Below are 26,912 nucleotides of genomic sequence, written 5' to 3' on the forward strand. Positions count from 1 at the left end.
AATCCAACGGCTACAATAACTGCTAGTCAAAACCTTGAAATCCAACGGCTACCATCTCTCCATGTTCTCCACTAACCCACAACCCATAACTGACTAAAACTGCCACCTTTTATCTCCTTTAAAATCATACAAAAACTGCCGCTCTCAGATTCCTCACAAGGTTGGAGCCACGGTTTCTTAGTCCTCAGGAGAAGAGAGAGAAAACCCATTTTCAATCTTCTCATAGTTTCTGCAGAAAAGAAGAGAGAGAAAGCCATTTCAAGCCTCTTAGACCTTCTGGAGAAAAGAGGAGAACGAAAATCCATCTCATTTTCTTGCGAAAACACTCAGTAGAGAAGGGAAAGAGAGAAAACCTATCTGAATTCTGTGAAAACATTTTTTTGCAGAAAGAAGAGATACCCACTTGAGTTGTTGCAAAGTAACGTCGGAAATGGCTAATTTTTCAAATGGTGGGCGTTATTTCTGGCTTTGTGTGGCCATGGTCGTTGCCATTAACACGCTCAGGGGAGATTCATACGAGTATAAAGTTGCTGTAACTGGAAAGTGGCTTGAACCCCCATTTAATAGAACTGAAGTCTATAATCAGTGGGCATCAAAGACGAGGTTTCGTGCAGGAGATTCACTTTGTAAGTTCTTTGTTTTTCCACTCTTTTCTTCTGGAATTTTTTCCCAGTGTTGAAGAAGAAATGAATTAACTTTTTGAACAATTCCTGATACAAAAATTAACTCATTTGAAAAGAAGAGACAAATGTTGAAGTTCTGTTACCAATCACTAAAAATTAACGTTCAATTAAAACAGTTCGGGATTTTGAGTTCTTAAACACTTAGATTTGGCCATCCAAAAGGACCATCTCTATTCAATGCTAGGACATTACTTTCTCCAAGTACATTCATAATGTTTTTTTTAACTGTAATTAATTTATTTTTGTTTTTCATAAGTTCAATTAAAAAATATTTGGATTTTGAGCTCTTAAACACTTAGATTTGCCCATCCAAAAGGACCATCTCTATTCGATGCTATGACATTATTTTCTCCAAGTACATTCATAATAATGTTCATTTTTTTTAACTTTAATTATTTTATATTATTTTTCTTCATTTTTTAAGGTTGATTGCGTGTCACATCCTCAAAATTTGGGGTTCGAAAAACAATTCTAAATGGGTTTTAAATAAGGGAGTGAATCAATGAAGTGCTCCCACCAAAGTATACAATCTCTAGGGTATATATCATGTAACACATGGGTTAATTTTGCAGACTTCAAGTACAAAGAGCCAGACTGTCTCCTTGTGGTGAGCCAAGAGGACTACTCTAAATGCAACTCTACTAATCCTCTCTCTCTCTACAATGATGGAGAGACCGTCTTCAACCTCACAAGGCCAGGCCTCTTCTTCTTCATCAGTGGAATCCCCTCTCATTGCCAAAAGGGCCAAAGACTCATTGTTAGGGTTCTTGGCGACATGCCATATGGCAGCCCACCAGCACTCCCCCCAAGCTACCCGTTCCCACTACCACCACAGCCTTATTCCCTCTCTCCTTCTCCTTCACCTCTGCCGAATTTCGCAATTCCGTCCATGCCCTCCACTTTCTCTCTCTACATGGCTTCCTCCCTTCTCTCTACTCTAGCACTCTTTCTATTCAATAAATTGTAATGTGATTCTTAGTTGAAGTTGTGTTTTGTGTGTTGGCTTAGTTTGTGTCGGATTCCGTCGAACATTTGGTATTGTGTCGCAGATTCCGGAGAACATTTAGAGTTATGTTTCTTTATTAGTGGTTATAAGTAAGATATTTGATATATTTACATGCATAGTGAGGCGATTGGTAAGGGATAGGGTGTTTCAGTGTGTCAGATTCCGGCCATTGTTTTAAGTTTTCTTATTCTTATTTTTGTTGTTGTGCTAGGCTTTGGTGAATGGATTGTAATACGTTGTGAATTTGATTTTCTCTCTCTCTCATATTACCAAGTCCCAAACTTGACACACATTGACAGTATAATATTTAGAGAGATTTTTATGTGATTCTCTTTATATAGAAAGACAGATATTAGGATGTATAAATGTAAATAAAAGAAAATTCCAATGGGAGTACGAATATAGGTCCAATTAATCCAAATTCATAAGAATCCAAAGAAAAAGGAGATGGAAGAAAATATATATACAATTGGTCCCAATCTTGATAAAAAAACACTTTTTTACTTTGATAAAATATAAAATAAAAGAAAATCAAAAGAAAGTTGCATGAAAATAAGTCCAAAAGAAAATTATCCAAATATTAAGACCAGATCTTAAGGTGATAGATTTCACTTTTGATGGTTGATGGTTAGGGGTTATTGTAGCCTTCTTGTACCAAAAGTAAATGGCCTTATAATATACAATCTCAAATAATTCAAAGTAAATCATGGTTCATCATAATTTTAATAAAAGAAGTACTTGAAAGAAATTTGCCAGGCTGATAATTGGCTTGTGCGGTTGAGGTTATCTTTAATAAAACATCTAAAACACAGGATGAATTCCCCCCAAAGTTCTCTTCATAATGCTAAATCTTCAGTAATTACCCAAAAAAAAAAATCCTCAGATCATGATAAATTTAATGTCGACGATAGCTCTGATGATATCTTTTAAATGCATGTATCACAATATCACATGTTACAATGATAAGAACCAGAACCTTTCCCAATAATAATATATGCAATCTAAAAGCTAACTCACAACTTGAATTTGAAAAGAAACCTAGTTTACTTAAAAACAACTCCAAATTCTCAACAAAAAAAATGAGCAGTAATTTTTTAGGAACTGACAATGAATATGCAAGTCGAAGCTATTATGTTGAATAGCAATTATATTACTAGTTTCCAAATTAAAAGAGATGACAGTAGCCTGATGGAACTCCCCACTAATAATGATAATTGTCACTAGGATAATGCTTTCTAAATAAGTTGGACTGAAATTTCATTCAGTTCCCAGTTTTACAAGATACAAATACAGAGTCGACAGCAATAATAGTGTAATGTATAAAATGATCGCAATTTAGTTTCAAAGAATGAGTAAATGATATCAGTTTAGTTCCACAGTATTATAAAAGCTCTTCAAGGTCCAATGTCAACACTGGAGAGTAGTTACTAAAAACATTTAGGAATTTTTCTTCAGTGGAAACTAAAATGCTATTATTGTACAACTTCAACTACAATCTCCACTTGATCTTATACGAGCTCTCAAGTTTTAGAATTATAAATAGATCAATTGTTGGGATCATTGCTCACATATTTATATTTCATATGAGCATGCAACATGTGGACAAAGCAGACCCTTAGGTCTTAGAATCTACCTGTAGCTTCAATGTTAAGACACCGCACAAAACTAAATAATCATTTTTCCCAAGTCATCATTCTTATAGAACATGGTTTTTCCACTTCTAAGAATAGCAGCTGAGAGCTCACAAAAGGCAGCTCTTGAGATGAAGCATTCAAAGAAAAGACGAGAGATAAACAGCACTTCAAATGGAGCATTCAAAAAAGGGTATTAAACCCACTTTTACATTAAAGACAAGACCATCAGGCCACTCTTGAAGGCCAACTGAATACTCTGACATTTAAACACCACTGGTTCAGGTATTATTACAGAGTGGTAAATTGACAAGAACTTGATCCAAAGAAATCATACAATCAGTGTCTGTTATCATGTGACTCTCTCTCGCTCTCTCTCGCTCTCTCTCTCTCTCTCTCTCTATATATATATATATATATATATATATATATACTAAAAAAAAATACATGAACTGATTATGAACTGAGCAGCTTTTTTGATTTGGCATATCCTAGCATGAATAAGAAGAGCAATACACATGCTGAGGAAGTGCCTCCCACAAAGGGGACAAAGAGACCTTGAACATGGTACAGTTTGCAGGGGATATTCATCCCGAAGAAACCTGCAATCACAGTGTCTATAGCAACGGCAAAGGAAGCGATGGTCAATATTAGCTGAAATTGGATGAGTTCGTTTCGTTGATTGTCAAGTTGGATGTTGACATAGTCCTCTGTGTTGTCAATGTATTCCCGCACCTATAGGATTCATTGAGTAGAAGTTCAAATTTTTGTGTCAGAACTGTGAAACTTTCAAGAAAGGATAGGGTCTTGTTGTTTCCATCAAGGCGCCTAATCAAGTACGAATTATTTCTAAAAGTCCTTCTTAAAGATAGATTTTGGATCTAAAACTTTACCAGTTGATAATCTTCATCACCATGATCATGAATTTGAAAAGAATCGATTTTAAACGTTAAAAATAGATAAATTTAAACTTTACTTTAAGAAACTTAATCTTAGTTCATTTAAAATAAGCTACATTTAAGGTTAAATTCCTTTTTGTTTTTAGATTCATGATTATGGTGGTCAAGATTATCAACCTGTAAAAAATTTAGATCCAAAAATCCATCTCTAGTATGGATTTTATAAGGGGACTACTTTTAAAATTTCCCCTTCAAGAATTCTATTGTACCGCTATACATAGCATAAGATCTATTAAAGGTTAAAGGTGCAAGTCACGTGACTGTAGAGAATCTTCATAAATAGGGAGTGACATTATACAAAAGTTACCTTTATTAAAAAAAAGACATTGTTACAATCTTCTTCTCAACCACATCAGCCATCTTTGAATGAGACTGTTGGTTCTTTCTTTTTCTATACTCTCTTACATAGTGGCCTGGTTTCTCACAAAAGTAGCATTATCCTTTCTTAGCTTTGCCTTTTTTCCCTTTTGTATTCTTATTGAAATTTAGCTTATTGTTCAAAGTTATATTTGGCTTGGGATTTCCTCCTCCCTTGCCTTCTACCAAGTGCGCCTTGAAGCGATATCTGTATCTAATTCCATCTTGTCTCGGAAATGGGTTTCCTCCTATACGTGAATATGTTTCAAGAGCTTTTTAAAGTTATCAATATGCTTAAAATTACCATGATATTCCTTCCAAGAAATGTCATTTGCAAAAAAATTGACAACCAATGACAATTATTTTAGGAATGGTTCCAAGGACAGGTGTGTCATCAATCATCTTAAAATCAATGAAACGATTAACCAAAAATTTATTACTTCCGGCATCCTCTATTGCAAATTCTTCTTTGAAAGAATCCCATAATTATTTTGCAATAGATGGGGTACACATCATATAATCAGTCGGTGAGAGGATTGAGTATATTTCCTTGGCACATATAATCATCATTCTCCCATTTTGTTGTCTTATTCACCTCTTCTATGTTGGAACTATTGGTAACAATAGGAAATGTAGTAGGCAGTATTTATCATCACCATCAGAACCTTTTTCCAACTAATTGTGGTCAGCAACACGAATCCTCGTCCACATTATACTCTATTAACAGCCATACCCTCAGTGAGGCCATAAATCTCTATATATTTTCTCACTACCATATCCTTTTGGGCCCACCCCTTGCGTTTTTTGAGCCTTCTACTTGAGCTAACTCGTACCTCCTAACAGGTGTTGTACTAGGTGAATAGTATATAAACCAATTCTAAAGATTTGATCCAATTTGACATAATCATGGTTGAGTTTTTCATTGGCTTCCATTGACAAAAAAATCACAATTGCCGTTAAATTGTTGGAAAATCATTTTAAAATAATGAATCAACCACTAATTCAAGAAAAACAAGTACATGAAAACACTTAATAATCTTACAATTAATTGGACATGGATTTGAGGCATGAAAAATCGCTTGAAGGCAAATGTCCCCTTTGTTAGTGAAACAAGGATTTACAACAGGCGACACTGCCTCGGGAATTCAAGCCCAATTAATTAATTGTGGTTTTACTTAACTTGCACTATTAAATACACCATTACTTTCTAATATTCCTAATAAAATAAAATACCAACAATGTTATGTGACTTAAGAAATATTAGCAATCCTTGAAAATATCTCCTCATTGAAGAATTTTCATCTCCCTTGAAAACTCTTAATAAATCTCTCCAAAAAGAACCTTGATTCTAAAAGGTAATATAGATATACAAGGGTTAGAGAGAGATCATTTAAAAACAGGCTAGAGAGAGTATATTCAAAAGAAATTTTGGATGATGATTTTTTAGTACAATTCATGATGCCCCTCTAAATAGAAAGTGAGGGGCCACAAATGAAAAGGTACACCCCCTTGTGGTGCCTTTTAATTTGAAAAGGTAAATATTCAATGTACAAAAGCTAACGGTTTTCAAATGGTTAATTAGGATAAAAGCTCCAATCTGGTCCTAATGTTTTGTAAGTTATAAAAAATTCAGATGAATTTCAAATTATTCTCAAAAAATCAGAGTGTTTTTATAACTTAGGAGCATCATGTGCTCAATTAGAATTTAATCAAATAATTTATTGTTTTGATATAAGCACTTTAAATATCTACATTGCCCACTTCATTTCAAAATAACAACGATAAAATTTATAATTTAATTTGGAAATATCACAAAAATTTTGCGCACAACTAAAGATACCTCATGAACTTGAACCTATAGATAGTGTAATGTACCATGAATTGTTAGGAGCTTAAGGAACTAAGACCCTTAATAACATGGCTTGATACATACCACGCACTTTTTTGAAGAAAAGTGTGTAGTACCACACACACACTCTTTTCAGTATTGAAACGTATTTTTAAAAGCCAACGCATTTTTGTATAGGCTTTGTGCTTTATCCCGGTGTTCAGAAGTGCTCCTAAGATAGAACCGTATATCTAATAGGAAGTGGTCTTTACTGCCACTCTTACATAGGTAAATTCATAAAAGGTGCCCTTATAACAAGTTTATACACACCAATGCATATTTGGTTATGGATTTTACTAAGAGTATTGATATACTCATCCTTATACCAGAAGAGTACTTTCACTAACTATACCTCAGGGATAAGCTCATTTGTTACTGCATCCAAAACGAGCACCGAATGAATTGTGTCTTCCCATTGAACCTTGTACCCGGGATCTCCATTGTGCTAGGTTAGGTTACCATGAAGGGAGCTTAAGTGGTGAATCTCAGCCCTTTCCACCTCGATGTTCTCAAAAATCATTTCCTTGGGCTTCACATAATCTACTGCAATGATTCCATCATTTGCTTTATATACTAGATTTTCCATATGCCAGATATTAAGTGTTAATTTCAAAATAATAAATTAGTTTAATATACTTTAAATTAGTATAGGGTGCTAACAAGTTGTAAAAATTAAATGAGTATAGGATGCTTATAAGTTGTAAAACCATCCATAATTTTTGAGGAATTTTATAGAATTTAATTTTATCTTTTATGACATACAAACATGTAAAAGACGACAAAATATAAACATTTATTGGCCTCCTAAGAAACCATTTGAAAATAATTAATTTTTGGACAATAGATATATCTTACCAAATTAAAAGGCAGGGGGTGAACCTTTTCATTTGTGGTCCTCAACTTTCTATAAAAGGGGAGGGGATCATAGGTCAAGCTCAAAAATCATTATCAAAAGGTTCGTTTAAATATTCCCTCTCTAGCCTTGTTTTAAACGCTCTCTCTCTAGCCCCTCATATACCAATGTTACCCTTAACATTAGAAAAATTTATACCATAGTAATTGGGATCTCCCTCTCTCTAGGAAAATGATCTTCAAGGGATATCCATTTTCGGATTGTGGATCTCAATGCTCATTGTTAAGGATCTCGATTCCATTTGTTAGGGATCTTGATCCCCACATTAAAGACCAAGATAGTGACCAAAGATGATTTTCTTTATTTATAGCCAGCTAACAATGCAACTATACTTGGTATTGCCAATTGGCTACTAGTAAAGAGATCCCTCATTTTAGTCCTAGATCATAGAGCAAGATCCCCAAAAAGTTGGGATCTCGAACCCGAATATTTGGGGATCTCGATCCTAAGTTATGTATTGTATGGGTATGGGATAGTACTCCCAACCATAAGGATCCTCTAACCTTCACAACCCCGCAGACCCTATCCCCCCTCCCATTTCCAATCCCAACAACTACGTTATACCTTTTTAGGATAAAAGTTCTCTATAGAGAGATTTACTATAATCTTTAAAGGGAGAGGAAAAATCTTCAAAGAGATATTTTAAGAATTGCTAATATTTTGTAAGTTACAAAATATTATTGTTGTTTTATCTTTTTAGGCATATTAGCAAAGTATTTAGTTCTAAGGGTGTATTTAATTGTACAAGTACAAAAACAATAAAGTAATTGGGCTTCTTGCATCCTGGAGGCAATGCATTTTCTTTTTATGAGGGAATTATCCTGGAGGCAATGTTACCAGTTGTAAATCCCATGTCGCACTAAAAAAGGGGAAAACTGCCTATAAGAGTGATTTTTCATGACTTAAGTCTAATTAGTTGTAAGATCATTAAGTATTTTTCTCATACATGTTTTAAGTTTTGTTAGGCTACTCCCTCTCATGGAGTATTTCCTTAACTTACTCAACATTTTAGAAAATTGATAAACTTACTCAATGGTCTGGCTAAGGGTATGGCCCTTGATATAGCAGAATAGTGCAACAAGATTCCTATAGTTGATCCCAAATAGTTGGGAATTGGGATAAGGCTTGGATGATGATGATGATGATGATGATAATGATGATGATATCCTTACTCTACAATGTAATAAGTTTTTGTCTAAGGGTCTTTTAAGTAATTAATCAAGGTTAAAGCAGAAACCTTTGAGAAATCCAAAACTATTCATTAACTATAGTAGATAATGACATCATTTGCATGGGATATGACATCATCCACATAGGGCCATATGGAGTATTAATTGCTTTCCAACAGCTAATAAAATGTTAATGCCAAAAAATATTATACTCCCTCCGGAGTATAATGTCCATTTACTCCCTCATGCAAACCCCACCTAAGATCAATTTTAGGACCCTAGATTTTTTTAGGGGATATATAACCTCTTCAACCCATAGATTAACCTCAATAAAAATAAAAAAATCCTAATTGCACCCTCTATGCACCTGAAAAAATAATGTCTCAGTATTTAATAGAGACCATCCAATTTTTAAAGGGTGAGATCTAAGTATAAGAAAATTCAAATTTCAAGCTTGTTATTTTGAGAATAATCATCTAGTGATTGTAGGTGGTTCTGAAAATTTTAAATTTTGAAAAAATCCTCCCAAGCAGATCTTCTGGCCAATGGATTAAATATAAACTAGACTCCCCCAGAGATATACTATATGTGCCCAAGGTTATTATCTTCATATAAAAATATCTATTCTACCAATCACTAATGATAAAAATGCCATGGCTCAACAAGTTTTTGTATTACAAAGCAAGGGTCATTAGTGACAAATGAATGTTGAATAGATTAAGGCAATACTCCACAAGAGGGAGTAGCCTAACAAAACTGTACTTGTTTTTCATGAAAATTTAGTGGTGGTTGATTTCATTATTCAAAAGAAAGTATTCCCAAGAGCCTCAGCATAAATTTATGGCCTTATTCTAAACCACAGTTACCTTAAAAGACTCAAACTTCAGAAATAGGGGCTAAAGACATGTACTAAGAAACCATTAAAATGATAAAGTGCTTTGCACATTTTCTCTCTAATTCTATTGAAGCAGCAAGTGGAATTTCCAGTAGCAACAACCAACAATTGCTGTGTCATCACAAAAAACACATTGCAGCACATGGGTTTTCCTTTTACGCTATATAAATGAAATAGAAGCAGAGACTATGTTATGATGTCAGCTCATTCTATCAACCAAGGTTTTCTTTTTTGATCAAATGAATGATTAACAAACAAGGGTTCTCAGCCCAAGAAATCTAATGTAAAAAAAGAAGTCTAACGTAATTGTAACATAACAAAACATTTTGCATAACCAACGAATCAGTGAAGCATCAAATTGAACAATTATACTGGAGAAAAAAAAATCCCACAAATCACAATTTCCCTTTGTCACAGCTAAACATGAAGAATATGTGTGTGTGTGTTAACATATAACATATTACTCACTATATGCGGCAAACATAAATAAATAAACAATAAAGTACTTACAGAGAGAATTTTGTTACGGGTCCCTTCAAGCTGCATGAAATATGCCTCAAGCAACATCTCCAAATCTTCCACATCATTGTCATCAGAATGAGCACTAGTGACAAGAGTTGCAGTACTATGAAGGTTCTCACCAAGCCTAGGCAGGCTTAGCGTCATGGTGAGGCTACATGAACCTACTACTGCAGCAGTAGATTCTAATTGCTGGTTCTGAAAATGCTTTCTAGTTAAGTACAGTTGGGCCATATCTTCATTGTCATCAAGAAGGTGCTCCAATTCATCCCTAACCTGTTATTTATCACATTTCAAGTGTTTCATGAAGGAAACCACAAATCCACATTCAAGAAAATGCTTTGTTTTGTTTTTTTTCCTCTCTCTCTCAACCCCCCTGAACGCCCCTTCCTCCCTCTCTGGGGTAAAGTACCAACAAGATGTGTAAAATTGAACACAACAGTAACAGTTAAACATGGAAACTGAATTAACTTCTGCTTTCTTCCTTGCGAAGAAAGGGATATGATTTTCAAAGCACAAATGATAGCTTGCTGACAGTCTACTCAAGCCTGTCCCAAGTTCAATCACAATGCCCCTTGCAAATATTCACAAGAATCAGCAAGATTAAAAACAAAAAATTGCTTTAATATAAAAATATATTTTCTCATGAATATTTCATAAAAAACTAATCTATATACATTGCAGTTTTTCAATCTAAATTGCATTACATGTCATAAATATTTGGTTATCTTTCCGGCACTAGATATACGGATAAATTGGCAATTTTCTTCATCTTTTTTATTAGAATTAAAAATTCCAAAGTTTTCAAGCTCCTGAATGATGGTCAGTGAAATATTATTTTTCTGAATGTGCCTGCAACAAAAATGGATCATCACAATATCAAGTTCTTCACTCGCCTTGAATTGGTTTATGACTCATTTGGTGACACAATTGCTCTAAATAGAATCTGATTGTCAAGCCGCAGGACTTCAGTTCTGAAAAGCTTAATCACGCATATGTATCTAAAAACAACTGAGTCAGATCTTTTATGAAGAAGCACTTTTGACTTGCCTGCATTCAAGAGTCCGAAATTCAAATATGCATAGGTGATCAAAGCCATGGCATTAAAATTTGGGCCAGAAAATGATAGTACAGAATACAGAACACTTGCCAAAATAGCCATTATATGAATCATCAAAAGTCAAAACACCATGTCATCTTTTAGATAAAAGCCCAGAGGCTGCCTAAGATACTCAATCCAAAAGGATAACTGTCACTGCAGTGAAAGCTAAGAACAAGTTTTGCAGGCAATATAACCTTTATAGTACTGTTCTTTTTGAAACTAAATCTTTTTTAGTGGTTGTGATTTAATGGTAGTTTTGGTGGTAGGATTGCATGAAAGAAACTCCACTTCTTTTTAACATCCCTCGCTCCATAACTCAAGCATGTTTTCCCTTCATTGAAGTTAAAAATCAGAGAAAACCATTGTGTAAGTTTAGAGTCCTTCCATCTGGCTAACTCAGTGAACAGGATAGAAATAGATATCCTTACATCTTGAAACTGCACCTAGAATACCTAACTGCACATTTTTCACACCTTATTGAATGGTCTATCCATGCACGCAGATATGAGCACTATAGACCCAAATTTTCAAGAAGAATGCTCTCCAAACTACTTTTTTTCCATTCTGGTATTTTCTTTGTTCTGAACATCTTATTGAAGATGTTAACACAGTTTTCACTATCGCCAAATTCGGCAGCACCTCCTCTTATCCGGGATTAGTATCAAAAGAAAACTATCAGAAACATTCCTAGAACCAGTCGAATTCATGTAAAAATTAAAACAGATTTTGGAGGTTATATCTGGCAATAAAAATGCTCCAAATACCAATCGAATTCCCATATGAATTAGATCAGGTTTTGGAGGTTATAAAGAGTGACTACGAATGTCCGGGATCTCGAGACACGAGAGGAGCTCATTTTCTTCGAAACGTTGATCACCCCCTACTCGGTACAATTCCGAGATGCAATAGAGTCCCTAGTAAACTCAACCCCAGGATACAGCCAGATCAAAATCTTTCCTTGAGTCTCAAGTTGCATGCACAAAGACTTAATAAATCACAGCATAAATTAACTTATATGTTCTTAACTATCAACCAAACTCTTGCGACCATCAATTGCAACTAGCTACATCGAAACAACCTCTGCTCATTCACATAGACTCACTGGGTTACAAGATAGAGGCTCAATCGGTGAAGCAGCAGGCTTCAACGGGAAAAATGAATGTCATCACAACATTATGACATTCAACATAAAGATTTGGCATCATGGTAAGCTCACGAACATGAAAGAGAGAGATAGACAAAGGTCTGGTTCTACTATTCGATTAAGAAGCAAAAAAAAGGAGAGTCCCTCTCTTCCAAAAGGAAATTTTAAAGAAAGGGGGAATGAAGTGTCATGTTGATGATGCTCCACATCATCGAGTAGGGATCAAACCCTAGATAGAAAAGCCAACAGCATGCTAGTCTACCCATTAAACGTCAATGCTTTTTATTATATAAGATACATTACGAAAAAGTATTGACACGATACTAAAATCTATTGACATCATTGATGCGTACATGCAAGTGTCTAAAAGCGTTTCAAGGGGTGCCACTACACCAAAGAAAATCTCAAGTGTTGGGGTAGTAATTTTTATATGTTTATTCTTGTCATTCTTATCAGGTAAACTATAATATCTTGTGCCACAGTAAATTATCCCTTAGGCATGCTAAACCAAAAATGAAGAGAAATGACTTCCATAATGTAAGTCTTTATTTTCCAATACCTAATCATAATACAAGTAGAGCCTATCTCATTCAGTCCCTAAACCCAACATGGATTTCTCAGTGACAATGAAGACATGGAGGAAATACTCTCCATGTGAATTCTAAATTCTAAATATACCCAATCACATGCATCTTATGAAAGTCCATATATATTTCAAGCAAGCACCTCATGAAAGTCCAAATTAAAACCTCCCAACATGGGGAAAAATATAAATGTAACATATTGTCAAGAAAACACTTCCCAATATCATTATAACTTCTCACAAGCAAAAAAGCATAGTGCAAATAATTTCCCTTTATCAGAAAAGAGGTTGACAAGTTACTGAAAATAAAAGAATATGAGGGCAAGAATGATTTCAAGTTAAGCATACCTTCTGTATACGTGCAAGAAGACGAGTAAGATTGCTTTTTAGACTACGAACACGCTCCAGATTTTTAGTGCTGACATTTCTAGCTAGTTCATCCAACACAGGATATGCTTCCTTCTGAAGATCAGCCACACTAGAATCCAAATAGGTACAAACAACCTCTAACGCAATCTCCAAGACTTGGAACTCAAAGGGAAGTTCACATTGTAGACCTTCAGCAGCCTCAGGAACAGGCAACCATTCCCCAACAGTTGTTAAGGGGATATTTTTATCGTCGCCACACTCTTGGATCCTATATGGGCTTTTAAGAGGAAATTGTTGCCTCAGTTGATCCACAAAAGGAAGAACTTCTTGGCACAAAGGGTCCAAAAGCAGCACTTCCTCAGCGGTAACTATAGCCTTTATGAATTCTAGATTGACAACCATGGCCTTCCCTCTGGCTGCATGATTACCCACAGTAACATACAGTAAGAAAAAGTTCTCTTCGCCAAATAAGCAGTGATCTCTCAAAATTTAAAATAGAAAAAAGCAGTGGTTAGCCGACATAAGTACTAAGGGAAACTGAAAATTGCATGAAACATGTTCATTTTAGATAGTCACCTTCACTCAAAAAAAAACATGTTCATTTTAGATTAATAAGGACACAGTTAGCATGCGGCCAAGCCCGCACATGTAGAAATGCAGGCTTGGCAATAAATATATTTTTGAAATATAATTCGATCCTAATTTTTAGAGAATATATAATATTTAACATGGAGATTATGAATATGAAAAAATAAATAAATTTTGGAAACTAGAAATAATAATTATATTAAGAAAACATTTGGACTATTACTTACAATTGGTTTTAGATGGACCACCTATTTGCGTCCATCTTTAAGATGGATGCTTTATAACTTTGGACCGCATATTGTACAAATGCAGTCCAGCCCGCATGAAACCATTGTTCTTAATATAAAATAATTAGCATGATAACCTACACAAACCCATAATCTGAGATAGTGGGAAGTCACTAGAGTGTTCAATAGAATCATCAATAAGCCCCCTAAACCCAAGTTTCTCTAGGAATTAATATAGACAAGAGAAATAAAGATTTGGAACCTGTTGGGCATTGATATGCAGTAAATGTGCTTCATTATAAGAAACAGGTAGAGGGGAAATTTCGTTTTCTTCTGTGGATCAACAAGTAGTTATTATATTATATGATAAAAAGTGAGGAGGGGAATATATTTCTGTATGTATCACATAGGCATGAAACCGGTTGATGATGTTGACCCCAATTTGAAATGTCAGTTGAACTGGAATTGAGTTGCTAGACACAAGTTAACCCAGAGGCAGGCGACTTGAGAATTGGTAGCTCCAATTTCTCCCAATCAGGCAACTTCTAACTGATTTAAATTAAATAAAAATGCACAGGATCTGGTCAACAAATTATTGACATCTGGGGGCAAGATGTGAACATCTAAGGCCTATATGTCGAATTAGAATGGGTGAATCAATGTTTCAATGTCTATAGCATCATGTTTGCATTTTTGGATATTAGAATACATGCCTACACACAATCTGTGCTAGACACATGTCTAAACTGACACAAAGTCACCACTTTAGACATGACAGGTGACACTTCCAGAAGGTGTCTCGAGGCATGTGTTAAATTATTTTTCATGTAAGAGCACGAGGCCATGTAGTCTGTGCCAAATGTCCAAATTCCATACACATGTCCATGATTTAAAATGTTTTTCCATGAGATTGGGGATGCATGTCTATTAGTCAGGTCAGTATGTTGTACATGTCTCTATGGTCTATGCTCGTGAAATCTTTCTGTTGCACATGCATATAATGTAAAAGATCATGTTTTAATAGTGCAAAAAACAACAAATTAGTTATCAGTACTTTTATTAGGGATTCCGTACAAAAGGTAGAAGCAAACATTGAAGTCACCAGCGTCAGACCCAATGTTGTGACTCAAGTTGTTTCTCCAATTTCTGACTCCTGATTCAACTTTGTTTCTCAGGATTTTACCAAGATCCATTGCACTCTTTTGTTTCCACAAATTTCATGATTAGACCCATTGATACCACAACAAAAGTTTATCGAACCTAAATTTGCCCTCTAAACTGCCCCTTTTCTTCTAGTACTTCTACATAATCATAAGGGTTCAACTTCCACCATAATAGAAGATCCCTTTGATTCCCTCTCATTTTTGCTCCATTACTACACCCACGAACCAGCATCTCAAGCACAACAAAAGAAATATGAAAATGTTTCTTTTTTTTTTTAGAAATGAAACATTTTCAAATTCCGATCCTACGTTCAAAAAATCGACTCAGCCAAGGTACTCGGACCCTGGCCAAGGCGAGTTCCTCGGCCGCGTCCGAGTAACTCTGGCGAGTTCAGGTCATGTTAACAAAAAAGAATAATGATAGTAAATAAGATTTATATATAATAAAATACCTAATCTTAACATTGGATTTCACGTATCATACTGGTAAGATGCGCAGGCGTGTTTACATGAGGTCAATGCCTCAATTCCTGCCCCTTGCATGTTAGTATAGTGCGTTGCCTTTTTAATATAATACAAAAGAGGTCTATTTTTTTAATTTAGACGTGAGGTAGCGATGCCGTGTATGATGGCCAAAAAGACACTCAGACGCAAGCTTAGAATATAAAGTCGCAAATAATAATAGATATAGAAAATCGGAACATGGTACTCGGCTTCAGCCTACGGGTGAGGCCGAGTAACTCACCCTAGTCCGAGTCACCTTAGTCGAGTCCAGAAACGCTGCTCCCATCCCAACTCAGAATATAAGCAGGTTCAGCGACCCAGCTCCCTATTCGTATAAAAGGCACAATTTACCGCATGCCATCCTTGAGATTATTTTCTGTTAGAGAAAAACTAGGGACAATACCTCTCTCAGTCCGGCCAAATCACGAAACAGCCTCAAACTATGCTCTAAGACTACACTTCTCTCTCACTTCTGACTGTTTGAGAATATCCATCCACCTAAGAATCTCCACACATGTAGGCATTAATTGAAAGTCAAAAGTATGCTCTCCAGTAGCATCTCCAAATAACATAATGTAATCCAACAACTACATATGGGACACTCCCCCAAATGAACGTTCCTCAATAAAACCACCTTACCTTACACTAAACAACTAATAAATCACCTAGGGAACCCAATCAATAGGGTAAAGAGGAATATCCATTGAGATTACCTCAACAAGCCTTTCTAAACATTCAAAAACTCTGAATTTTTTTCTCACCTAGAATAGCAATTTGAATCTAGAACCGTTCCAAACAGTCTAAACACTCCAAATGTTGTGAGCATTGTTTTAAATTGAGGATTAAATTGTCATGTCGTTATAAACATTCTAAACATTCTTAAATTTTTCACACCCATAATTGAATTATTGTTTTTATGAATGCAAACCTCCTTCCAACAAGGAAACTGTGTCCTATGCAGCCCCACCTCCACTTCAAAGATGGTTTCTCTAGACAAGTTCCAGCTTGTTTGAAATTAAAGCCTAGACAAATACTCCCCTCCTCGATGTGTTTTTCGCCACTCGTATCTGTCCACCATTAGACAACACAAGAATGTGAAGCCCAAGCATGGCAGCCACATATCTCTCTATCCACAACCATGGCAATCCCAATGCTCCACACTCCCATCTGAATAGAACCATGCTAAAATCTTTGATTGAAGAAAGAAAAGGGAACAAGTGAAAGGGATAACAATCCCAAGAGACCTTAGAGCACCAAAAGAAGCCTATTGAAGTTACATTCAACAAATTAACCAAGACAAAGGGGAATTATATGTTACCAACAAAGTCAGTCCATTTATTCTGAAACTTGATCCTTCTTATACTATTGATCCCAAATCAACGTCCTATTAAGATTCTCCAATTCAATCTTGCAAAGCAAATTTAAGGATACCTTCCGACAGCAAGAGTTAAAAATCTGACATGCCACTAACACCTCCTCGAACAACAGCCAGCCCCCAACACTGACTACCAAAGTTGGGAACTAGTGACAACTTTATATGCTTATTTTAGGGAAAACAAAATGAAACCAAAGAAGTCTTTGATTGGATAATGATGTGTTGGGGGTGAAAAATCTCTACTAGGAGGGAGACATAGACAATGGGATCAGGTAGAGGACAAAGTTAGAATAGGATCTGCAATAGAACTCATCAAGAAAAAGCAAAAAAATGAAACAAAAAAGGGTAACTGCGATCAATTACTAACGTGAAAGTGCTAAATCGTGGTGGAGAAATGGTTGTTGCACAATGGAGGCAACAAAATAGTAATTGGCAAAGTCCGGGAATATTGGTTTGGGGAAAGAAATGAGATGGGTGACGCTATTTATATTTTGCTATGGCCTACGACCTAGCAATGGCAAACACTTGCTTTAAAAAACGAGATGAATATTTAATAACCTATAAAAGGAGATTCTACAAAAGCCAGACAGATTTCTTCTTAGTTAAGAAGGTAGATCGACCATCATGTAAAGATTGTAAGGCTATCCCACGAAAGAGTTTAAAACTACTCGCAACATATGCTCGTCGTTATAGACGCTGCATAAAGAGATGGAAGAGAAGGGGTGAAATTAATAGGTGTACAAGAATTAGGTGGTGGAATTTAAAAAATGATAGAATAGATAAATCCTTGGAAGAAGAGAATGGATCGAAATATAGCTGCTACACCGAAACTTGGTGCAAAGAACCAACCAGACTGACCTAGTTGATAAATCAGGAATAGAACCAACTAGACTGACCTAGTTGATAAATCAAGAATACGGGACATGGCTTGTGATATGGGTTTTAGCTTATGTAAAACTTATTTAGGGACAAGTTAGCTAAAAAATGAAAATGGAACTCTGAACATGAGGTCGATGATATGCAGAATGATATGGCTAACTGTACTTAATTCAACAGCAAAATAAATTTTGGAGAAACTAGAGGGAAAAATAAATTCCAATAAAGAAACTTGGCAGTAGAGTGATGAGGTTCAGAAAGCCATTAGCAAAAAAATATCATATTCTAAAACTTCGCAATGTAAAAGAAATGGAATGATTTAAAAAAATATATAAAAATGATTAAAATTTAAAAATATAAAAATGCTAAGAAAAACGCTAAATAAATAGTAAGTAACGTTAAACTTAAGGCATATGATAATCTATACAGTAAACTAGGAAACATAAAAGATGAAAAAGATGTTTTCGAATTAGCAAAAATGAGAGAGACAAAATGTAGGGATCTATACCATATTAAATGCATTATGAGTGACAATCAAAAGGTCTTCGTGAAGAATGAAGAGGTCAACGACAGGTGGAGAGATTATTTTTAAAAATTATTAAATGACAAACACAATGGGAACACAATGGTAGAAAGAACCATTAGTATAAATGAGGGCGGAGGTCATAGATGCATCAGTAGAATTAACATATCAGAAGTGAAAGAAGCTTTGAAGATGATGAAGCATGGTTCTCAGGTGCGGGTGTGGTTGCGTTCTCGAGAGCGTTCCGGGGAGCAGGAGCTGGCTAAGGTCTGCGGAACAGTGGATTGTTGGAAGGTTCTTGTGGTTGGGATCGTCGTCCATACAATCCTATATCAAGGGAGCACGTTCCTTGTCACTAGGGAGCGTGATTGCATTAGGAAAGAATCACAATACTATGTTTTAAGGGATCGAGAATGATGCGTAGGTTCATAGTACCATTGGGCACAAACCTGAATCGGTGCATATAAATCAGTGCCGAATAGAGAAAAAACCATATGCATTGTGTCATAAACTTGAGAACTGCATTTCAAACCTGCTGGGAACAAGGATCGCAATACAAGGATCCACATTCCATCCAACCACGGGATCGAGGTTCCGGAGCGGGTCCGTGACCTTTCCTACAAGGTTCCAGCAACTATGTGATGAAGATATAAAAGGCTATAGGACCAGATGGTATCCTAAAAGAGATTCAAAAGTGCATGGGGGAGATTGACATTGACTGGCTGACCGAGCTGTTCAACAAGGTGTTGAAAACAAAAAAAATGTTAGGCGAATGGAGGAAAAGTACTGCAATACCTATTTATAAGAACAATGATACATACAAAATTGGACGAACTATCGAGGAATCAAATTTAAGAGCCACACTACGAAATTGTGGGAGAGAATGATTGAGCAACGACTAAGGCATGAAATGAGTGTATCAGAAAACCAATTTGGTTTTATGCTAGTGAAGTCAACAATTAATGTTATTTTCCTACTTAGGCAGCTGATTCAGAAGTTTAGGGCGAAGCGAACAAGCCTCCACATCTAAAAAAAGTTTATGATAGAGTACCTCAAGATTAATTTAGTGGGTGTTGGAAAAAAAAAGAGTCTCCAGATACTATATCAACTTAGTGAGGGATATGTATGAGGGCGCGCTAACTAGTGTGCAAACAACTAGTGGAGAGACCAATAGGTCTACATCAAGGATCAGCATTGAGCCCATACCACTCTGTCTTAGTTATGGACAACTTAACTAGGCACCTACAAGAAGAAGTACCGTAGCGTATGTTATTCGCGAACGACATAGTTTTGATCGATGAGACCCAAATCGGCATCAACACAAAGTTAGAACTTTTGAGGGATGCTCTAGAATCTAAAGGTTTTAAAATTAGTCGGACTAAGACAAAGTATATGAAATGCAAATTTAATAATAATAGGAGTAGAGATGAGGAAGTAGTTAAAATTAATAGTCAAAACATACCAAAAAGACCGCACTTTCGATGCTTAGGGTCGATAATCCAGGAAAATGGAGAAATTGAGGAAGATGTCTCTCATAGGATTAGAGTTGGTTGGATGAAGTGGGGATGTGCAACCAGAGTTTTATGTGATAGCCACATACCAATGAAGCTAAAGGGGAAGTTCTATATGACAGTTGTAAGACCAGCGTTATTTTATGGGGTGGATTGTTGGGCGATCAAGAAACAACGTACCCTTCGGATTAGTGCCACTGATAAAAGGATATTGAGAAGGATGATTGGTAAGACAAAAGGGGATAAAATTCGAAATAAATACATTCAGGAGAGCTTAAGTGTAGCTGCAACAGGCGATAAGATGAGAAAAAGTAGACTTAGGCGGGCTGGCCATGTGCAGCGCATACCCAATACAACACCTGTTAAAAGGTGCGAGTTAATTCAAGTATAAAGCTCAAAAAGGGCAAGGGGTAGGCCCAACAGGAAGTGATTAGAAATAGCAAGAAAAAATATCGATACTTATGACCTTACTGAGGGTATGGCCCTTGATAGAGTAGAATTGCGTCATGCAGCCAACCCCAAATAATTGTAAAGAGACTATGATGATAATGATATGATGAAATGATCCAAGATGCTCACTCCTTTTTTGAAGATGCGACCAGGACTTGCACATATTTGAAACCATGTAAACCACAAATATGAGTAGAGGTACTAAGAAGTTCAAAGGAAATAGTGGCTAGTGTCATACCAATGGAATAAAATAAAATAACAAAAAAAAAAAAAGTTGTCCTTCCAATAAAATTCACTGAAAGCCATGTCTGATAATCATAGTTAGCAAGTTCAAGAATAATAAAATATCGGTACACAAAAAATTGGTAATAAATCGGTTTTATTTCAAGAAGTCGGAGGAAAACATCGGGTCAAAAAATGGATCACCAAAAAATATTGGTAAGTTATAGAATCGTGAATATTTCGGATTTGGTTCAATAAAATGTAGTAAAAAAATCGGTTATGTAAAGATGACACAATATAGGATTATGATTTGCAGCTATTGCATATATATATTAAAGCCATTAAACAATATTATTATAGCCTTACTAGTGTCATTAGAGAAATATTTTTGTTGAAACTTTCAATAAATCCAGCAACAATGCTTACTTTGTTGTCACAGCCATTATTCGCAAAATTGCTTGGTTAGGAGCCGGTTCCGGTTTTGGGCGATTAGGGTGATCAACCGGTATTTAAAAAAAAATATATATAAATTCTAAAAAATAAGGAATTTGATTTGTAATACATTTTTAAATATTCTTTACATTATGGTAAAGATTAAAAATTGTTTTGGTAATTAATACTCATTTTTTAAATTTTCTAAAAGAATTTTTATATTTTTCCATCTCTTTTAGAAAATTTTAAAAATAGCCCTTGAAAAATATAAAATGAGTTAAAATCCATTTTTTCCATTAATTTTCAACTTCATTTGAATGTGTTTTGTTTTAATCAGTCTTTATATGTTTTTCATATTTTAGTAGATTTTTTTTTTTTTTTTTTTCAACAGGTTTTTTACTACCTGGGACTTGCCCAGTTAGAGTGGTTGAATCGGCCGGTTTACTGGTTAGGCCGGTTAAACCGCTTCCAAGCCCATGTCCGATTAACCGTTCCGGTTCGATTTTGCGAACACTGGTCATAGCACAAAACATATCGTAGATTAATTTGGAACATAAATTGCAACAACAACAACAATACTAAACACAAGAACCAATTAACAAATAACAATTGAGAACCAAGGTATATGATTATTTTTCAAAGAATAAAAACACAAAAAACGCCGTCAATATAGGGTTGCAATTATTAAAAGAAAACGCAAAGACCCAAATAGGTAAAATGGTGGTCCATGCAAAATGCGATGTTGCATACACCAATGAAATAAAAAATAAAAAATCGAACTTCACAATTTATAGAAAAAACAACAAAATGCTAAAGCAAATTTGAATTTCACCCTGAATTCCTAGCTACCTAAATCTTTAGTATCATTTAATCTATCTCTTGCTCTTTATTAGGACACTAAGGGTTTAAAGAAAAAAAAATCATTGGATTACTCTTCTTCTAATTCTAATTATTATTTTGAGATATAAGGTTGTTATAATTTTTTTTTTGGAAATATATTGTTTGTATTTTTTCGTCCACTTTATTTAAGGGAACTCATTGATTTTTATGGAATTTTTTGTTAAATCAATATACTTAGTTGAAGATTTTTATGGAATTTTTTGTTAAATCATTATTCTTAGTTTACACCCACCATTAATGTACTCATCTTTAAACCAAAATTCAAATATATTATTAATGAATAAATAAAATTATCGGGAAGAAGTTTTTTTGAAATGTTTTTTTTGGAAAAAAAGATAAAATACGGATTTATATCGGTTCTATTAAATAAAATATGATTTTTTTTTGAAGATCTTTAGAACAAGTCCGAGTTGTTAAGGGATTTCAAAAGATTTTTTTGAAAAAACCGTGTTTTAAACGGAGACTAATTAACACGTCCTTGAAATGATCATCCGCAGGATCGATCTTGTTAACTATGCTGATAATTAACACGTCCTTTAAATGATCATCCCCAGGACCGATCTTGCTAACTACGCTGATAATTAACACGTCCTTTAAATGATCATCCCCAGGATCGATCTTGCAAACTATGCTGATAATTAACACGTCCTTTAAATGATCATCCCCAGGATCGATCATCATGAAATATAAAAGAAATAAGGAAAAAATCATAATGGAAGGAATTTCCTAAAACCTAATATGAATCATGGTACTAGAAGTGAAAAACCCATAGAAGAAAAATCACCGACAGGCAAATTTGACTTCATCAGAAAATAGAAATGGGTATTTTACTCCACAGAGAGGGGGGGGAGGGAGGGAGAGAGTAATCTAAAAGAACTCCAAAGATTGAGAAAGAGACCACTGACATAAAATGCTTAAAAATAGATAAAGAAAGAGAGTTAAGTATAAATGGTTAGAAATAGATAAAGAGAGAGAGAGAGTTAAATGGTTAGAAATAGATAAAGAGAGAGAGTTAAGTATACCTAGGATGTTAGAGGACTGAGAGAACACAGGGCCGAGAATTCGAAGATCGCGAGCAGGTATAGAAACGCGCTTCATGATGGCGCTCTTATCCCATTCCACCACCTCTGACCTGCCATTCCCGTCCAGAGTCATCCATAGCCTTGCTCCCCCTCCCTTCTTCTTCCCACCCTTAGTACTACAATTGTTTATATTGCCATTCATATTGTTGATTCCGCTACTGCCATTGAAATCCCTAGCAGAAGTGGCTGTGGCGATGGGGGATAAAATCTCAAGCTGTGAATCTCCCATTTCCACCTTCTCCTTCCAAAAATTGGGATTTTAAGGAGCCATTGATCCTCCTCCTATTCCTCCCCTTCCTCACCCTCCTTTGTAAGGCGTGGAATTATAGGGTTTTTGTTGCAGATAAGAGTGCTGTGATCTCCCATCTCCGCCTTCTCTTGTGAAAATTAGGGCTTTTTTAGATTTAGAAGTCAGCCATGGAATCATTCAGCGAGAGCGATCAAGTTTTTCGATGCACCTCCCATTCCCTCTCTTCCTCCAAAAAGAGGAAGAAGAGGTTTTCATGGAGATACTTCCATTACCAGATGATTTCCAACCTGGTTCTGTACTGTAGGATACGCTCCCCCAGGTGCATGAATTCATTCCTGTAGGATTGAGTTCCTCCCCCGAATCAACCTGCAGATCCACTTCTCGGGTAAAAGTCCTCCTAGGAAATTTTTATTTTTTTTCTTTTTTGGGGAAATTTAGAAAGGAAAATGGTTTGAAGCAACTGATAAAAAAAAATTTGTAATTCAAGCATTGTTTTTACATGGATCATCTCGACTTGATAAAAAAATTGTAATTCGAGTATTGTCTTTACATCGATCATCTCGACTTTAATATTATGTTTGTGGAAAAAAAAAAAAAACAAATTCAAACTCTAAAAAATAATATATATTTTAACACAATATCTAGACATTTTATTTTATCCTTAAAAATAAGTGTGCAAATGTCCCTAATATTGTATATTTTTTTAGTTTCAAAATTTATTGTTTGTGTTGGAATTTGGCTTCGAGCATCATAGAGATTTCTCTCGTCGATGATTTGAGATGAGGCTTTGTTTGATTTTCATGAAACCTAAATATTATAGAAACTTCCTCTCCTTTCTAAAAGGCCTAGGCGACATGAGGAAAACCGGAAAAGTAAAGCCTAACCTTGAAATCTTGTCCAAAGAAACCCTTCAGGATTGGAAAACCCTTGTTTTGGCTCTAAAATTTATTTCCATCACCAATTCTAAAATTTGTAGGCCAAAAATTCTTTTTTGAGCTATTTTTTAGGTTTGAAATCCTTCTTCTTTTTTTTTTTACATATGCAATAGTCAAAGGATGAGATGATCCAGTTGAGGTTTTTTGACACTGGATTGCAATTTTAAGTGAGGTTTGAGACACAGCTTTTCTTTTTGTAATGAGGTTTGGTAGGCCTTGTTTTAACATTTTCATTCATTGAAATAAATAATATACAATAAGATTATTCGTATTTGGTACATGGAGGTCAATAAAATGTGTGATTAAATTTAAATGCTTATTCGACACCTAAGACATTTATTGTGACTTAATTTTAGAATTTCCATTATGATGAACTGTAGTAGCTGAAACTATAAAATTTTATTAAATAGTTGGATTTGTTTTTTTTTTTAATTAGTTGACTTCTTCTTTTTTTTTAAATAGTTGAAACTAGAAAAATTATTAAATAGTTGGATTTGTTTTTGTTTAATTAGTTGACCTTTTTCTAATTTAAATTTTTTTAATTCCCTTGAAGATCACCAAATGAGCCTTAGAATCGAGAATCAAAATAGATGTTTTAGTTGGTTAACTGTTTGTTCAATCACAATCAAGAGGTCATATAGGTTTGCTCACCATGATAGACGTTACATTTCAATTTTTTAGTATATGCTTGTTGATTGTGCATTGTGTATTTCTACTCCCTTTGGTTTCATCCACATTTATAAATAGAAAAGTGGAAAGAAAATTCATAAGGGAAATATCATTTACTGAGTTAAATTCCTTACAAAATTATTTAAGTTCATAATATCCCAATGGAAGGAATTTGCTTATTAATTTGAAATATATACCATAACACCACGTAGTTTTGGTACAAGGAGCACACGGCTACTATTGACCATTAGATGTGAAATCAGGTAGTTGGAAATGTATCATTGACTAGGCATAGTGTTCAAAATAAAAAATTTCTAATGATGTAATATACTTCAATCCATTAAATATCACATCCAATATTATGCATAATCGAATTTAGCATTGTTTACAGCCCAAATCTTATAATTTTTAAAGTGAAAATCCTTCAATTTGACACTCATCTTCATCGTAGCATTTTTTCTAATTAATTGGGATTGGCTACACAAATCTTGGTTCACCATTATGCTCTATTAAATGTAGGTTCAGAATTCATGATTTTTTTTGGCAAAATTTCACGTTGGTTGCTTATCTAACATAATGCAGCCCCTTTACCAAGGCACGGGATGAGTTAAGGGAAAGTTCAAGGTTATTACCTTTTTTATACATATCTCCCAATCTGACACTACAAAATCGTTATTGAAAAGTAATAGAGAAGTCGTGGGATCAATCAAATTATTATATATGGGTTGATCTATTCAAATGAACATATCCACCATTACATAACTGACAAAGCCAGCACGAGCTTTGCACTAAAATACTTGAAGCGATAAATTAACTAATATCTAATTAGAAATGGAAATACCTAAAAACAAGAGAAATGGGAACTCACATGACCAGGCTAGTTGGCTCGGGACACTCGAAACTTTGAAGCTTCGCCTGTATCACGACAGTGACTTCAGTTTATGCTATTTGCCATTTTTTTTCTCTTCAAAACTGACCAAATCATAGTTTTGGTTAGAATGAGATTGTAAATTGATAAAGTATATAATGCTATCATTTACCTTTGATACAGGGTGGTCACAAATAATCTTGACCATTGGATATGAAATTAGATGTCTATATTTATTTCATTGACTAAGTTTAAAGTTCAAAAGAAATTTTTTTGAACTTTGTGACACATCTAAGTTATCAGATTTTACATTGGATGATTGTAAGTAATTGTGACCTCCCTATATCAAATGTAAATGGTCTCATTGTTTACAACCCCTTGTAGATTTCATGATCTAATGATTGAAGGTTTAAGTTGGGTTCTCTTTAATGGGAGGTGATGTCCTATAAGACTAACAAGGGTTTATCTGCAGTTATAGACTCAAAGCAAGAACCGATTGACCAAATCTTAAGAGGATAGATGTAGGTCATTTTATAGAATTCCGAGTGGTTGGGGAAAATGTTAGGGATGCTTATCTAGTTGGGTTGAGTTCAAAATTCAAAATTCTTGTGGTAAAAAAGTGTGTCGCTCTGATCAAACGTGATTAGTTTGCCCAAACTGTGTGGCATGACTTAAAACTAACTAGATTCAATGAATAGATACAAAATAGTCTGGGCGACATAATGTATATCTCTCTGCGTAGCACACTTTGTGTCGCTCTAATCAAAGTATGCTAGAATTTCGGGATTTTGACTCTCACTATCTATGGATAATTATCATATTGTTTTCAAAATTGTACGCGACCTTCATCCTATTTTTGGAATATTTTCAAATTTGAATGAGAGTTTAAAAGGCAAAGAGATAATGGAGTGAGGAACATAGACTATGGGGCTTTTGTGGTCCGAAGTGTTTTAGCATAGTGTGGTCCTAAAGATTTTTTAAGTGTTTATAATATAAAAATAATAATAAAATTTACCAAATTAATAAATATGTGTCTACAGTCATTAAAATCATTGTTTAAAACCATTATGATTTTGGATTGGGCCACCTATCTCGATTGAGAATCAGTCGATACTGAAC

General features: G+C 34.9%; 1 protein-coding gene across 1 annotated transcript; it reads right to left on the bottom strand.

Annotated features, from left to right (window-relative positions):
* Positions 1-1,255: 1,255 nt before the first annotated feature.
* LOC18443360 (magnesium transporter MRS2-4) lies at positions 1,256-26,140 on the bottom strand. The gene is made up of 4 exons (XM_011628495.3): positions 23,012-26,140; positions 13,198-13,634; positions 10,012-10,296; positions 1,256-4,055 (listed from the first exon to the last, which is right to left on the bottom strand). The coding sequence occupies exons 1-4, from the start codon at positions 23,298-23,300 to the stop codon at positions 3,777-3,779; spliced, it is 1,290 nt and encodes a 429-aa protein (XP_011626797.1). The 5' UTR covers positions 23,301-26,140; the 3' UTR covers positions 1,256-3,776.
* Between the last annotated feature and the right edge of the window lie 772 nt (positions 26,141-26,912).

The sequence above is a fragment of the Amborella trichopoda genome, chromosome 5 (genome assembly GCF_054954075.1).
Source record: "Amborella trichopoda isolate Santa Cruz 75 chromosome 5, AtrichopodaSantaCruz75HAP2 v2.0, whole genome shotgun sequence".
Classification (NCBI taxonomy): domain Eukaryota; kingdom Viridiplantae; phylum Streptophyta; class Magnoliopsida; order Amborellales; family Amborellaceae; genus Amborella; species Amborella trichopoda.